The sequence below is a fragment of the Malus sylvestris genome, chromosome 5 (assembly GCF_916048215.2).
Source record: "Malus sylvestris chromosome 5, drMalSylv7.2, whole genome shotgun sequence".
Lineage (NCBI taxonomy): Eukaryota > Viridiplantae > Streptophyta > Magnoliopsida > Rosales > Rosaceae > Malus > Malus sylvestris.
In genome coordinates this window covers 26,977,378-26,992,552 of record NC_062264.1, presented here as the reverse complement: position 1 = coordinate 26,992,552, position 15,175 = coordinate 26,977,378, and the positions used below count along the sequence as shown (strand labels likewise).

General features: G+C 37.5%; 2 protein-coding genes and 1 long non-coding RNA gene across 32 annotated transcripts in view; 2 read left to right on the top strand and 1 right to left on the bottom strand.

The window, feature by feature from the left end:
- The window catches only part of LOC126621361 (disease resistance protein RPV1-like), a 193,196-nt gene extending 179,004 nt beyond the window's left edge, over positions 1 to 14,192 (top strand). For all 30 annotated transcript variants that reach the window (XM_050289802.1, XM_050289804.1, XM_050289803.1 and 27 more), the window contains one exon: positions 12,524 to 14,192. In XM_050289802.1, coding sequence (XP_050145759.1) covers positions 12,524 to 13,985 — 1,462 coding nt within the window. In that variant the 3' untranslated portion in view covers positions 13,986 to 14,192. The remainder of the gene's footprint in view (positions 1 to 12,523) is intronic.
- LOC126621423 (uncharacterized) overlaps positions 1,348 to 15,175 on the bottom strand; it is a 36,744-nt gene continuing 22,916 nt past the window's right edge. Inside the window, exon 4 of the transcript XR_007622933.1 lies at positions 1,348 to 1,550. The gene's annotated coding sequence lies outside the window, so the exon portion shown is untranslated. The remainder of the gene's footprint in view (positions 1,551 to 15,175) is intronic.
- LOC126621445 (uncharacterized) lies at positions 5,852 to 6,690 on the top strand. Its single transcript, XR_007622968.1, has 2 exons — positions 5,852 to 6,120; positions 6,204 to 6,690. It is a non-coding gene; the product is annotated as an uncharacterized LOC126621445 (long non-coding RNA).

Here is a 15,175-nt window from a genome sequence, read left to right as displayed (position 1 = left end):
CAGTTCTTCGGGAAGATCATATCCAAGAACTAATAAACCTTCTAACAACAAACTGACTGAAAATGACTTGAATGAACATTGAGGTATTCATTATATTATCAGATCTATTTATTGAAAGACTAAACAAAGAAGGTCGGGCAAGATTTAACCTTGTCGGGCAAGGTTTACACGTCTTGCAGATTCCTTTCTTTGTGATTACAAAGTGTTTGTATGCAAAAAGAGGGTGATGGCAGCTAACTTTTAAGGGAGGGAATCGATACTACAGCAAATCCAGGGAAAAGGTAGCAGAGCTTTTTACTTAGACAAGAATTGTCTTTTCTACGGAGAGACTAAAGCTAAAAAAGGTGCAGAATCTGAAGATGTTCAGTTTTCTGGAGATCTTTGCTTGGCTGAAAGAGGCAAGTTGTAAGATTGTTTGTTTGGTTGATTGAGTGTCCTTTTTTCTTCTTTTATTCCTCCTTTTATAAGCAACTGGAGAAGCTGCCTGCAGCTTGGTCCTTACCCGAATGCCTTTGAAGGGTAGTGACTCATCAACTTTTTACTTGTACTGCCATGGTAAAGTACTTTATGGGCTGATAGCTGGCTGGTCTACTCCACTTGATCTTTGAGTAGGTAGGCAAGTGGTCCAAGTGACTTGAATTTTGCTGAGAAAGACTCCTTTGGTGGTTTGGGCTTGTCGCTGGGCATCTTGGTTCTTCTCTTCTTTTAGGCCCGATTCTGGGCCTTCTTGCTCCACAGCCCTAGTTTAGGTTTTAACCCAAACAAATTGTCCATTTTTGCTTTTCTTGCTTGCTTGTTTGCAAAGTTTTGATCTTTTATCTGAAATTTTACACAAATTGTAAATGTTCATGAGATACATTAGCATTGTAGTCTACTAGTGATCTTTACATGTTTTTGTTTTTGTAAATGTTCATGAGATACATTAGCATTGTAGTCTGCTAGTGATCTTTACATGTTTTTGTTTTTTTGTTATTCATTGTGAGGATGTTAAAGAATTGTCTCACATAGGAATGTGTGTTGTCTATCTGTTTGGCTTGAGTGCTGGAACATGTGACAAGGCACGGGAGGATGTGAAAAACTGTCCCAGGTCGGAAAGTCAAGGAACCTTGCATAGACTTACAAAGGGTCGGGCTACTCTCCCACTTCCAATTTGGGGTGGAACCTCAACTTCCGTCACTCATTGCCTATTTTTGCTTTGGTTTTTTCGTGCTTGCTTATCGTGGGTGGCTTGGCTATCGGGCTGATGGCATTGGCATATCCTGAAATTCTTTATCGGGGTTTCGAGAGTGTTGACATTTTGCTAGAATCTCGACCACTGGAGAAAGGCCTCTCAGCTGATTTGTTGCTTCAGTTGGTGGTGGTCAAGATAGGTGCAACCTCATTGTGTCGAGCCTCTGGATTAGTTGGAGGCTACTATGCTCCATCACTTTTTATTGGTGCAGCAACAGGAATGTCATACGGCAAAAACATCAGTTCTGCAGTTGCTCAGTCCAATCCTATGCTTCAACGTTCTGTCTTGGAAGTAGCATCACCGCAAGCATACGGCCTGGAAATGTTTTTTTTCCTATATGCATTCTGATTAGACTTTAGTCTCTTATTATCAGAAGTAAGTTGTTCCCTTTTGTGATCGCCTCATTTTCACTATTTAATTAGTCCCTGAAACTTGTTGTATTACTTGATGTGCATGGAAAGATCTATTAAATAAAACATTAGGAATCTCTTGGCCAAAACCATAGAATTGATGTAATAAGTAAACATTGACACATAATGTAATGCATTCTTAATTGGAGCTACAACCTTGTATTGTTTCCATGATTTTGTAACTGTATATGTTGGTTTGGCGTATGTCACTAGCTACTCTACATTGAAGCGTGCAACTCCGGTGAATTTCTCGAATTTTATCAAGTACATGCCAATTTTATGTGCTCTCAACTATTTTTTGGTATGCATAGTTGCATCTTCTTATTTGCAAATGCTAAGAACAGTTGTTCACGTGCACGTAAAATGAAAGTTATTAATACATAGATATTGAAGTTGAGCATGAATCCTGTGGTATGTGTGATGGAATGGATTTTTCATGGAAAAGAGTTTCCAAGGGAAGCCAAGATAACTATGGCAAATGTGGATCTTCACGTATTCTTTACACATCTAAGCTATTACTAGCAAAAAGACCCACGTGATGCTGCAGGTGTTTAAAATATTGTGAAAATATACAATAGAAAACAGAGGTTATAGAAGTTAGATTTTATAGCTAAGTTCTTTGTTATCAAAAGATTGGTTGCTCAGTGTTCAAAAGATAATTTCAATATGGACAAAGTCTAACGTCTGAAATCAATCAAAGGTCTCTCAAGCGTAGGCGCAGTACTGCTGTGTTTGTCTAGAACACCAATAAACAAAGTTTATATTCTTATAATCAAGAAGCAAGTAAAATTACAAAGTTTATATTCTTATAATCATATTACATCTATAGATATACATGCATAGTACCAAAATAGTTAAGCATGCCGAGATTAATAAAGATCCTCAGTTCATTACTCCGAGCATACGAAATCAGGTCTGGAACAAACCTGAAACGGAAGGAGAACTTGTCATAAATTATTTCGTTGAAACTGGTGACAGCAATGCATAAAGAGTGATTGCTTTAATTAACAAAGTATCTGCAGAAGCTCAACATAAAACACGATGGGGATAGAAGTAGAGCAACTTTTGGTAATATTCAAGGTTTAATCCGATGCCATACATACCATACACCCACACTAATACAAAGAGAGTGCTTTATATATTTCCTCTCAAAATTACCTCAATATACCACTTAATTTAAAACAGAGTGAATTGCACTATATGCAATTGAAAAATAAAGAAAAATTAGCAAGTCAAACAAAGAAAAGATGGATTCAAGCTGTCCCACATAATACGAATTACTGATGTATATGAGCATATCAGTTTAAGACAGTCACTATCACATACATTTAAATTGATTTTTCACAGACATGATCTTTATAAAGCGAATATGTGTTCAAGTAGCAAAGGAGCAATCCGTAGTTTAATGCTTTATAAGAAACCCATGAATATGTATGAGCATAGTTGGTTTCGTATGCCATGCAGCAGTCAAGGTGTTTGTTACCAATTTTGCGGTTCCATTGGGAAGTATTTGTACATTGAAATATAAAAAGTTAAGTATACAGACTCTATACCTCTCCCAAAGTAATGCTTGGAATGCAACTGATGAAGAAAAGTGCCACTCTCTACCTATCGTCCTGCAATAATCAACAAATTGAAACTCAAAAACAAAGCCTGTCGTATCAGTGGTTCAATTAACAAATGGTTATGTGTTAGTTGGAACAGTACATTTCTAATTGATGACCCCCAACTACTCCTCCACGTTTGCCTCTGCATACTCCTCCTCCGCTGCTGCTGCTCTATTCCTTCCATGAAAACAACTACTCCTCTCCTCCTCTGGTTCAAGCCTCGAGTGGCCTATCACCACCTAATTTGACAGAACCTGGCCGGAATTGAGCTCGCCGCCTCTGTAAATTCGTCGGAAAACGCAGCAGTTAGGATTTGAACTGATAATCGCAAATTTGAGGCAGATCTTCAGATGCAATAGGTGTAGAATGTGCCTGACCTTGTGAGGAGTTGGTTAAGACCAACCTCGAGACTGGCCGTCGCCGAAATCGTAGAAGTCGTCGCCGGCCTATTGAACCATCAGAGAGAAGGCAGTGGCGAGTGAGTTCTAGATAGAGAAAGTGGCTCGGAGGAGGAGAGGTGAGAAGGAGTTTTAGAGGGTGGGTATTTTAGAGAGAGAATGAGAGAAGCCAGAGACTCTGGCGGAGAGCATCGAGCTAGAGGAAATAGAGAACGGAGAAAGAAGAACAAGAAAATAAAAAAATAAAATGCAGCAGGGACACAATCGGAATTAGTGTTAAAGTGCGAGGGCAAATAAGGGAGAACACTGTAGAATGAACGATATTTTAGTTCATTTCCTCTTTTTAGTATATATATAATTAATAAAAAGTTTTTTTGGCAAATCATTATGCACATTAAGTGTTATACATATATATAAATAATCATGACTATATCAAAAGACAAATCAATAAATAATGACATATCTGTCGAGAACGTTTCTAAGTCTTCTCTACTATTTCAAACTTTAAAGGACTACACTTTGTAGAGCTTGATTCTTTTCTATTTTTGGACCCTACCAGATGTCCTTTGTGAGGTTTAACATTAGGTTCAAGAATTGAGGGAATAGAAGTATCAAGAAATTCACAAAGTTGTCTTTTGGTATCCTCTTTTTGAGTAACAGGCAACTTTTCAGGCTTACATGTCCACACGTGTCATTCGAAAATTCATGGTTATGTAACAAACTTTTTATCTCTAGTTTCCAAAATTCTTCACGTTTCTTTTGATGCCTCCTGACTTCGAATGGACAATTACGAGCAGAGATCTTGAGTTTCTCTTTCTTTCATCTAGTGAAGTTTTAGAGACTCAATAATACCCACGTCTATCGCAACCAATAACAACACATGTATTTGTCTTAGATCGTTTAATAACGGTCGCGAACTTTTGCATTAATGCTATCTTACGAACTTCACCAATGAGGTCTTCTCGACTTCAAAACATTTCGCCAACAAAGAGAGAATTTTATCAGGCTCATCAATTGTTCATTGACTTCCTGTATATCACATCAATTGTTCATTGACTTCCTGTATATCACACTCCTACACACACACACACATATATAGAATATACATATACATTTTATCAAAGGGCTATACATATTTTAGTTTGCTTTTATCTTCAATTGAAGAGTCGTGTACATTTTGGTACGTTACTGAGTGCTACGGTGACTCACCAGGTGTAGGTTAGCTATCTTTGTCAAGATTAAATTCCGTTGGACGGCTTGCTGATCAAAGCTTAAACTAGTACGATAGAAAAAAAAAACTTTGTACATAAAGTGCGTAAGGGATGACTTGTGAGTTGTGACTTGTCAGCTGTAATCAATGTATTAAATATCGATGATATCGGAAATATCGGTAATCCGAAAATACGGAAATATCGGGATATTATCGATATCGATAAAAATAATATGGAAACCACGGAAATTGTAAGAAAAACTTGGAAATTTTTATTGAAACTTTGCAGGATGTTTATTTAGTCAATTATCTATTAGTTTATCACAAAAAATTGGAAGGAAATGCATTGCATGATGGATTTAACATTATCAAGTTGATTATATAGCGAACTGGCAAACATTGTGAGTGTAGAAAATATGTAGTAATTAATGAAAGAAGTTTAAACACACCATAATCATTTATATATAATGAATTAGTACAATATTTTACACTTTATACATTGTATGGTAAGATACATGAGTGACTTAGTACCACATAGAGTTCCTATGAGGTTCAAAATTTTCACCTTGGTGTTTTTTAAAATATAGAAATTTATCCTAGATAATAAATATTAGCTTGCAAGCCTTGCAGACATCTTAACAACCATATAAATATTACAAGCTGAATATGCAATCACAAACACATCTGTAGCGAGTTGGATAAGGCTCAGGTGCATGGTTGACAAAGGGAGGGTTCGAATATAATCTGCTTGCTTAGTAAAAAAAACAAAATATTATCTAAATAACCTATAATTTATAATTTATATAACATATATATATATATATAATATATCCTAAACTTTTAAAAATATAAATGGATGGCCTTCATTATTAAAAGTTAAAACCATCATAGGTGCACCTCACCTCTTTCACGTCACCTGTCCACCTCATAATTACAAGTTACAACCATCAGAGCCCATGGTTTTGTTTGTTTAAGTCTCCCGTCCACCTTGGGTGGTATGTTAAAGTCTCTCTCTCTTTCTTTCTCTCTCTCTCTCTCTCCCCGCACCGTCTCCTCCATCATCTTCACAGATACGTTTCTCTCTGCACTGTCTCCTCCTTCATCTTCACAGACGCGCTGCAGAAATTCGTCGGCAGCACTCTCTCTTCCCTCATCTTCACAGAGACAAGCTAAACCTCGTCTTTCTCTCCCTTTCTCTCGGTGTAGCTAGAACAGTGGAACCCAGGAACTCTCCGACGAGTTCTCTTGATCCTTCTCCGGTTAGGTAAGCCCTCAATTCATCTTGGATGTTGTGTGGTGTGGTTGAGAATCGAGATATACTAAGTTTTATCTGATTTTTTTAACAAGGTTTTAGAAGGAGATTGACCCGGGGGAAGGCACACCCAGCTCCGGCGAGGCCGTGAATGTCGACGAACTTTCCGAATACCTTCAACCGTTTCACGGCAAACAGAAGTTATAAAAACATTCCTCTCGTCTTCTATTTAATTTTGATACCTAGATCGGAGTCTAGGGTGCTCTTTTACAGTAGGCCGGAGCTGTAGAAGCTCCGGCGTTCTTCTCCGATTTGCACAGATCCAAAATTTCACGATATTATCGGTAATATCGCGATATTATCGATAATATCGCGATATTTTGACGAAAACTCCTTGGATACCTATTAAAATATCGCTAAAGCAAAAAACCGATAATATCGACGAAATATCGCCGATATTATTGACATTTAAGACATTGGTTGTAATGAAAGTTATGAACAGATGTTGGTGTGCCCTTATTTTGTCTTTCTTCATATGTTGGAATGCTTTGAATTTTTATACGGGGAAAGTAAGGTTCTTGAGTTGGGAAATTTCATTTATCCGTTTTTTTTTATTCGACATCTCCGTCTGATTGTCCAGAGCATATAGAACTTTTGTAACCTTTTTGTAAGTCAGGTCAACTAGTACAATTGTTGAACTCAAACTGATCTAGTCTCAGCGGGCAACTACTCTCTCCTCCCTTGCTTGCTTTCTATTCCCAATTTCTACCTCTATCTGTCTATTGCTTAGTTTGGTGCCTAGATGGATAGAGAGAGATGGTGGATCATGACTCGTTTACTTGGGACAAGACACATAATTTCAGGCTCTCTTATGACCTCTCGATAGCTTCAGAAATAGAAGTGGCAAACTAGCCCATTGATTATTAATGAATAATTATTAAGACCTGTTTTGACACGCCCCAATCCTGATGTCCGTGGGACATCGGGATAGTCACGTGATGGCCGACACCTGAGGGTGATGCAAGCCATTTATGAATGCAAATGCTGAGAACATATGAAACATGCATATAAATTTCGTTCAAACTACTTAAAATAATATAATAATATTCAACTGCCTACAATGAAAGCATAGTGATAATGCATGACATGTTCAAAGCATACATCTAATTCAGAATACAAGCGGAATGTGCTATTACAAGAATGTCCAAGCGGAGAGAGGGACACAAAGTCACGAGGGTGGTGGCGATGGTGTGTCATCGTCGGGGGTGTCCTTATGGGTGTGTGTGGGTGTGGGTTCGATTAGGAAGAGAGAGGGAAAGAGTGTGAAAGTGAGAGAAGAGTGAGCTGAGAAAGAGAGTGAACTCGAGGGAAGAGTGATAGGGAGGAGTTAGTGGGCTGCCTCATGGCAAGCAATGAGAGGAGAGGAAATCTAAAAAGAGGATCCTGATTGGGTAGGAAGTGAGGGACTGAAATGTAAAAATTTGAAAACCTTTAAGTAAAATGTGGAATTTCATAAAATTTGGGGGTGGGGTTTCACATGTTTAGTTTGATTCTTATCATAGCATGGTGATGACATTGATAGTTTTAATGAGTTTGTAATACATTATGCTGATATCAAACTAAATGACTCTGAGACTTAATGATTTTTCATTCATAAAATCATTCATAGTCAAATGACTTGATCTGTCACCTGTGCTTGGAAGGTCAGATACCAAATCTTATTCAATCAACAACTATATATATATATATATATATATATATATATATATATTTTTTTTTTTTTTAAATGGACAAATGGTGGCAAGTCACGACTATTTACCATTTTCGAGCCTAGAGAGGCTATGGAGAGTTTTACTCTGCCTTCCAAGATTTTGTAGTGTGAAGTGCACTTTTTGTGTGAAAATTATTAAAGGGGTGTGATATCCATACATCTCATTTTACTTCTCACACACCTTTTTAATTTTCGATCATCAAATCAGATGAAATGAAGAAGATCAACATACATAAATTAACATGAGGTGTGTGAGAAGTAAAATGAGGTGTGTGGATAACACACCTTATTAAAATATCCTCGAACGAAAGTGCTTGGAAAATTCTTAGAAGAAATTGGTGACCAACTAATTGGAAAAAGAGTAATGCTAGAGAGATTAAATTTATAAACTAAATGACATAGAAATTTAAGATTGAATTATTACTTAAATATTAATAAACATGCTCATTTTATAGTAATCACACATTATATAATTTACAAATTTAGTACTAGTATTCCCGATTCAAAACCGTGGACGCATAACGCGCAAGGGAGGGCCACATCCCATGTGCCCCCTTTATACTTTTGTAACTGGTCGTTTCTTACTCGTTGCTTTTCCTCAAAAGCCAATTCTAAGTAAATTCTGAACTAGTCTCCCTCTCTCTCTCTCTCTCTATCTCTCTCTCGTTTCATTATATCCTCCTTAATTCTGAACTACTCTCTCTCTCGCTTGCTTTGCTGAATCCTCCTTAATTCTGAACCAGTCTCTCTCTCTTTCTCTCTATTCACAATTAATCTCTCTGCAACTACTACTTCCTGGATCTGAAAACTAGAGGTTGGTTATGGATATTGGCCTCTTCTTCTTCGTATTCTTCTTCATCCGCTGCTGCTCTTGCTGATGCTGATGATGCAAAAAAGTAATTGTTTTGGATATTATTTTGAAGCTGGAGAAAGCAAATAAGCCCTCGTCAAATTGGTAACTTGTCAGAGGTTAGTCAGCGTTTATTGATACTGTTTAAGGCTCTTTCTGTATTTTTTGTCATTTCTTTTTAATTAATAAGTTTAGGTGTTATGTTATGCTGGCATTTAAATTGCTAATTAATTTTTGTTATGTCTGCTGTTAATTTCTTGGCTGGTGACCTGTCACCGGTGTCACTTTGTTTTGTTTGCATCTTTATCAATTGTCTTCCTTTTGACGTTTGGATTCAACGGTTCTCTTAACACAGGTTCTGAAAAAGCTTCAGTACAAAAGATTGAAAGAGAGAGCAAATGGAAAAAGAAAACAAGGCAGAGAACAGGAGAAAGAGGTCTCAAGTTGATTTTGCATCCTTTTTCGCATAGGGCTCTTCCTTTTTGTGTGGTGTTTTTTGGTATATGCATAATCTGATTTTTGTTTTTTGACTGTATGAAACATAACTAAAACTTGATTTGCAGGAATCGATCAGGTGACGATGATGATACTGATTGTGAGGGGAGCAAAGCAAGGAGAAAAGGTTTACACTTATTCATTTTATGGTTTTCAAATACTAGTTGCTTTACATGCTGAGATGACGTTGTTCATATTAAGATTGCAAATATATGAATATCTTTCTTTAAATTATAGTGTTTTTAAAGAAAATAGGTCCTATCATGTGCCCAATTTTCCACTTTCGTATCTCTCACTCGTTGATTTCGAGCCTTTGAAATTTTGTGCATGTAGTCAAAAGCCAATTCAAGTAAATTCTGAACTAGTCTCTCTCCCCCCCCTCTTGCATCCTCTTAATTCGGTGCAACGTCGTAGTATTATTTCTCTCTAATCAACAATTAATCTCTCTGCAACTACATCTTTTTGCTGTTTCTGAAAACTAGAGGTTATGGACATTGCTTCTTCTTCATCATCCGCTGCTGATAACCCCCCACGTCGAAAAAAGTATGATGTGTTTATCAGTTTCAGAGGCGAGGACACCCGCCTTGGTATTACCAGCCATCTACATGCTGCCTTACTTCAGAAGAAAATTGAAACCTACATCGATTACAAACTTCAGAGTGGAGAAGAAATCGGACCTGCCCTTCTACAGGCAATCGAGAAATCCACGATTTCGGTGATCATTTTCTCACAAAACTATGCTTCTTCCACATGGTGTTTAGATGAACTCGTGCACATACTCGAGTGCAAGGAAAGATATGGCCAGATGGTTATACCCGTATTCTACCACATCAATCCATCTGATGTACGAAAACAGCACGGGAGTTATGCGGATGCATTTGCTCAACTTGAAAAACGTTTCGACAACAGTATCGACAAGGTGCACAAGTGGAGGGATGCTTTGACGACTGCAGCCAATCTATCTGGGTTTGATTATTCAAACAAATCCGGGTAACTAGCTCATTCTTTAACTTGTCTAAAGTTATAAATTTTCTTTAACAGTTTGATTTGTGCTAAGATTTGGTAAAGCGTATTTGAGACTAACTATTGCTTTTCTACCTAATCATATACGTCTATACTCCAGGACGGAGACGGAGGCAAATCTAATTCAGAAAGTTGTCGATCATATTTGGGCCAAAATGTGTCGTGAATCATCCTGCGATTTAAAGGGTTTTGTTGGAATTGAAAGCCGCATCGAGCAGATTGAATCGCTGTTAGGCATTCATTTACCGGGCGCTTGCATCACTGTAGGTATTTGGGGCATGGGTGGTATTGGCAAGACCACCCTTGCCGAGGCTGTATTTCGCAGACACTCTTCTAAATTCGAAGCTTCTTGTTTTCTAAAGAATGTTAGGGAGAACTCAGAACAAGCAGGTGGACTAGATCACTTGGAAAAACACTTTTTAAGGAGATATTAAAGGAAGAAGCTTTTTTGCCCATAGGATCAACTTTTCAAGAAAGGCTCAGTCGTACAAAGGTCCTCATTGTTCTTGATGATGTGAGTAGTTCAATGCAAATGGAACGTTTAGCTGGCGATCGTCTTCAGTATGGCACTGGAAGTAGAATCATTATCACAACTAGAGATAGGGGCACACTTGGGCAAACTGTTGAAGGGGATAATATCTACGAGGTTGAGGGATTACAACCGGATGACACTCTTCAGCTCTTTTGTTCGCGTGCTTTCAAGGATAACAGTACTCGTAGAACAGATTATAAGGAGTTGGTAGAAAAGGCCTTGCATTATGCTGGACGTGTTCCTTTAGCTCTTATAGTTCTGGGGTCCTTGTTCTTCAATTACAAGAGCAAAGAAGAATGGGAAGAGGAATTCAACAAATTGAAACGATTTCCCAGCAAAGATATCCAGAAAATGTTGAGAATAAGTTATGATGGATTGGAACAAAATGAGAAGGATATATTTCTGGATATAGCATGTTTTTATAAAGGGGAGCCTGTGGTTGAGGTAAAACGAAGGTTAGCTTCATGTGGACGCTTTCCGAAAACCGGAATTGATATTCTCATTAATAGGTGTCTCATATCAATTGGTCCAAGTTGGGGATCGAAAAGCATAGAGATGCACGATATGCTACAAGAAATGGGAAAGACAATTGTTCAAGAACAATGTATGAATGATCCCGGTAAACGGAGTAGGTTGTTCAATGCTGAGGATGTCTATCGTGTATTGAAGAGTAACACGGTAAGAGCCAAATGCATCCTTTTTTTTTTAGAAAAAAAAATTACAAACTTGAGATGATAACAGAACAAAGTAAAACTAATTTATAATAAAGAAGTGAGAATGTTAAAAGATGAATTTGATTGAATATTTATTGTGTTAGGAAGTGTTTGGAATATGAACAAATGTTTGTTTATTTAGACAAGTAGAGGAGGATACAATTATGTTGGATATTTGACTAGATTAAGACACTTGTACATGATTACCATCACAAATACTCTTTGTTCCAAATGTGCGTTACATTTTAATATGTTTATATTCACATTTAAACTTTCTTCTTATTCTCAGGAAACTCCAAATGTTGAAGTTATAGAGGTTGATTGGCATAATCTTCAAGAGCGACCATTAAAATGTGCAGACTTCACACAGATGTCTAACCTAATAATGTTAATTGTGGATGGTGGCTACACATTCTCCACTTCTCTAGACCTTCCCGATTCTCTTCATTATCTTGACTGGTGGGGATATCTACTGGAATCTTTGCCGTCAAATTTTTGTCCGAGAAATCTAGTTGAGCTTCATATGCAATATAGCAGAGTTACTAAGGAGCTTTGGAAAGAAGAGCAGGTATATTATATTATATGCCTATTTTAATTCTTGTATAAAATCAAGTGTAGAAATTATATTAATTCTTTATATTTCTATTTCATTTGTTGCAGATACTTGTCAACTTACAAGTGATTGATCTCCGGGGCTGTTCAAATCTAACTGAAGTTCCAAATCTCTCTAGAAGTCTAAAAATTGTGGAGATAAATCTCGGGCACTGTCGAAGTTTGGTTGAAATTCCTTCGTATTTTCAACATCTTGACAAGCTTACTCATCTTGATCTTGGATTCTGCTACAGTCTCAAGTATCTTCCAGAGATGCCAGGAAATATTCAATACTTAAATTTAGAAGGCAGTGGTATAAAGGAGTTGCCTGAATCAGTTTGGTGTAACGAAAATATTTCTTACTTGAATTTAAGGCAATGCGAAGACCTTAAGAAACTTCCAAGCAGCAGGTGTAAGTTGAAAAATCTCGATCTCCATAGGTGCTCTAAATTTGAAAACTTTCCAGAGATTTTGGAGCCAATGGAACATTTGAAGTCCTTAAGTTTAAGTCAAACAGCAGTTACAGAGCTACCCTCATCAATCTGTAAGTTGAAAAATCTTGAGAAACTCGATCTCTGTTCGTGCTCTAAATTTGAAAACTTCCCAGAGATTTTGGAGCCAATGGAACATTTGAAGTCCTTAAGTTTAATTCAAACACCAGTTAGAGAGCTACCCTCATCAATCTGTAAGTTGAAATATCTTGAGAGTCTTTATCTCACCAATTGCTATAGATTTTCCAAATTCCCTGAAATCTTGAAGCCAATGGAACATTTGGTGTCTCTTTGTTTGGAAGAGACAGCTGTCGAAATGCTTCCTTCGTCTATTGGAAATCTAAATGGGCTTCAAGATTTAAACCTTAGTCGCTGCTATCTACTTAAGGATGTCCCAACAAGTATCTACAGTTTAACCAATCTTAAACGTCTCAACTTTAATGACTGTCGGAGACTTGAAAAATTGCCTTCCTGCTCTGTTGGTTTTTTCTCTTTAGAAGAACTAGATCTCAGCAACAGCGGTATATTGGAAATACCAGCAAGCATCAAACAAGCTTCTCGGTTGTCTATACTCGACTTAATCAACTGCAAGTGGCTTCAATCTATACCAGAGCTCCCAGTGCTATGCAATGTTAAAGCTTCAAACAGCACGTCGCTGAAGATAGTGTCAAGTTCAAGGACAGCACTCGCACAAGGTTGGGATAAACCTAATTATTGTTTCAAAGTTTTTACTAATTGCCCAAAATTGGATAATAATTCAGGAAGCAACATAATGGATGAAGCACAGATTACAATTATGCGAATGGCAACTGTTGCGCCATTAGAGGACTATTGGTTGCCTTGTAATCCCTGGCCTCAGATTAACATTGCATGTCCAGGAAAAGAAATTCCAAATTGGTTCAGCTATCAAAATGAGGGATCTTTAGTAGACATCGAGCTTTGTCCAGAATGGTTTCGAACAGGTTTATTTGGTTTCGCTCTCTCTGTTGTTCTTTCAGAGATTGCAGAGGTGGGGTTTGGAACCTGGAGGGTAAGAGCTAATTTCATTGTCAAATTCATGGGTGAAAACCATGAACTGTTCACTTCTGAATACAACAGTTACATCGACTTCAGTAACGGCCAACATCACGTGCATGTGTGGAATGAGGCCTTTAGAAGTGAAGAGGTAGGAAAAAACTGCTCCCCTGATGTTTACAAACTTGCCAAAGAGGCCTCTGTTATCTTCTTCTGCCCGAGGAGAATGAAGGTGGAAAGCTGTGGTATATGCCCATTGTATGCCGAAGATGTTGAGAAATTCAAAATTGGTCATGTGATCATGTCGAGGGGACCAAAAGTAGAAGAAACAAGACAAGATGATGATTACAAAGGTGGTGGATCAAGTGATGAGTCTGAAGCAAATGAAAGTGATTAGGAAAAACTTTTTAAGGCAAATTTGTACTTTGATAGCTCACTTGTCTCACCAAGAAATAAGACAACAACTAGGCAAGGCTTTTATTATTTTGGTATTGTTTATTCTTTATACATTATAAAGCGCTAGTTATGCACAAGTGTATAATAGCCTATTTGTTATCTTTAAAACTTGATTTACCTTTATATCATAAACATAGACATTAATTAACACACCATGCCAGGGCAAAGTAAAAATCTCACAACCAAGCGCGATAGTTTGAACATTCAACACGACAAAAATATGCGATTGTTCAATGGCTGAACTGCAATGAGCAAACAATATGAATGGCCCGATTGGACTAACACCGGCAAAACTCAGTGTTCTTGTTTGCACCAAACAATGATCAGCGAAACAAATTTTATTAGAGAGGGTAAAAAATTACAGCAAATTAAGGCTGAAAAAAGAAAGGCACAGCCCCAGTTTAATAATACAATCATCAAACTTGTAACAACGATAAAACTATAGGGCTCTTTGCTTCAATAGGACTAGGAACATTCCAAAATTAAGGAGAAAAATTATATGTCGTGCTACAAGCTAAGGGAAGAAAAGAATGAAGAAAAAGCGAGATGCATACAAAAAGAAATGAAATACAAAAGATATATTATAAGTTCGATGGCTGAACTGCATTTTGAACCGGAAATATTCAATTTTCTCTCTAGCATCCAAGATTTCTTTCCCCAAGTCTCTGGGATATTTGTTACGATTTGACACTTACCAAGAAGTAACATGCACACATAACTTTGCTGCTCAAGATGAGAAAATTGGGGAAACATTAAAGTTCTAAGTACCTTTTTATCAGCTTCAGTTGCTTCTTTGAGCTTTGAGTTCAGTGAGTTAACCTCCTCTGTACTCAGTTGATCCACAAGATGTTTCTCCAATTCTGGTACTCTGGGTTTCCGCTAATTGTCCTGCTGCTTTTCCTCAGCATGAGAAGGAGCAACTGTCTTCGGTGGCCTTCCTCCAGCTGGGGGTGCCATGTGCCGAGCACCAAGACCAGGCATCAGTTGCTGTGGTTGAAAGCCTTTTAAAGTGAAAAATAAGAAACTATTCTCCATCAAAGAAAGACATGTTTCTAAATATAAAAGTGATTTGTTTTATGGATGAATACCAGAAGCAGGTCTCCAGGCTACATTGCCAGCAACAACAACAAA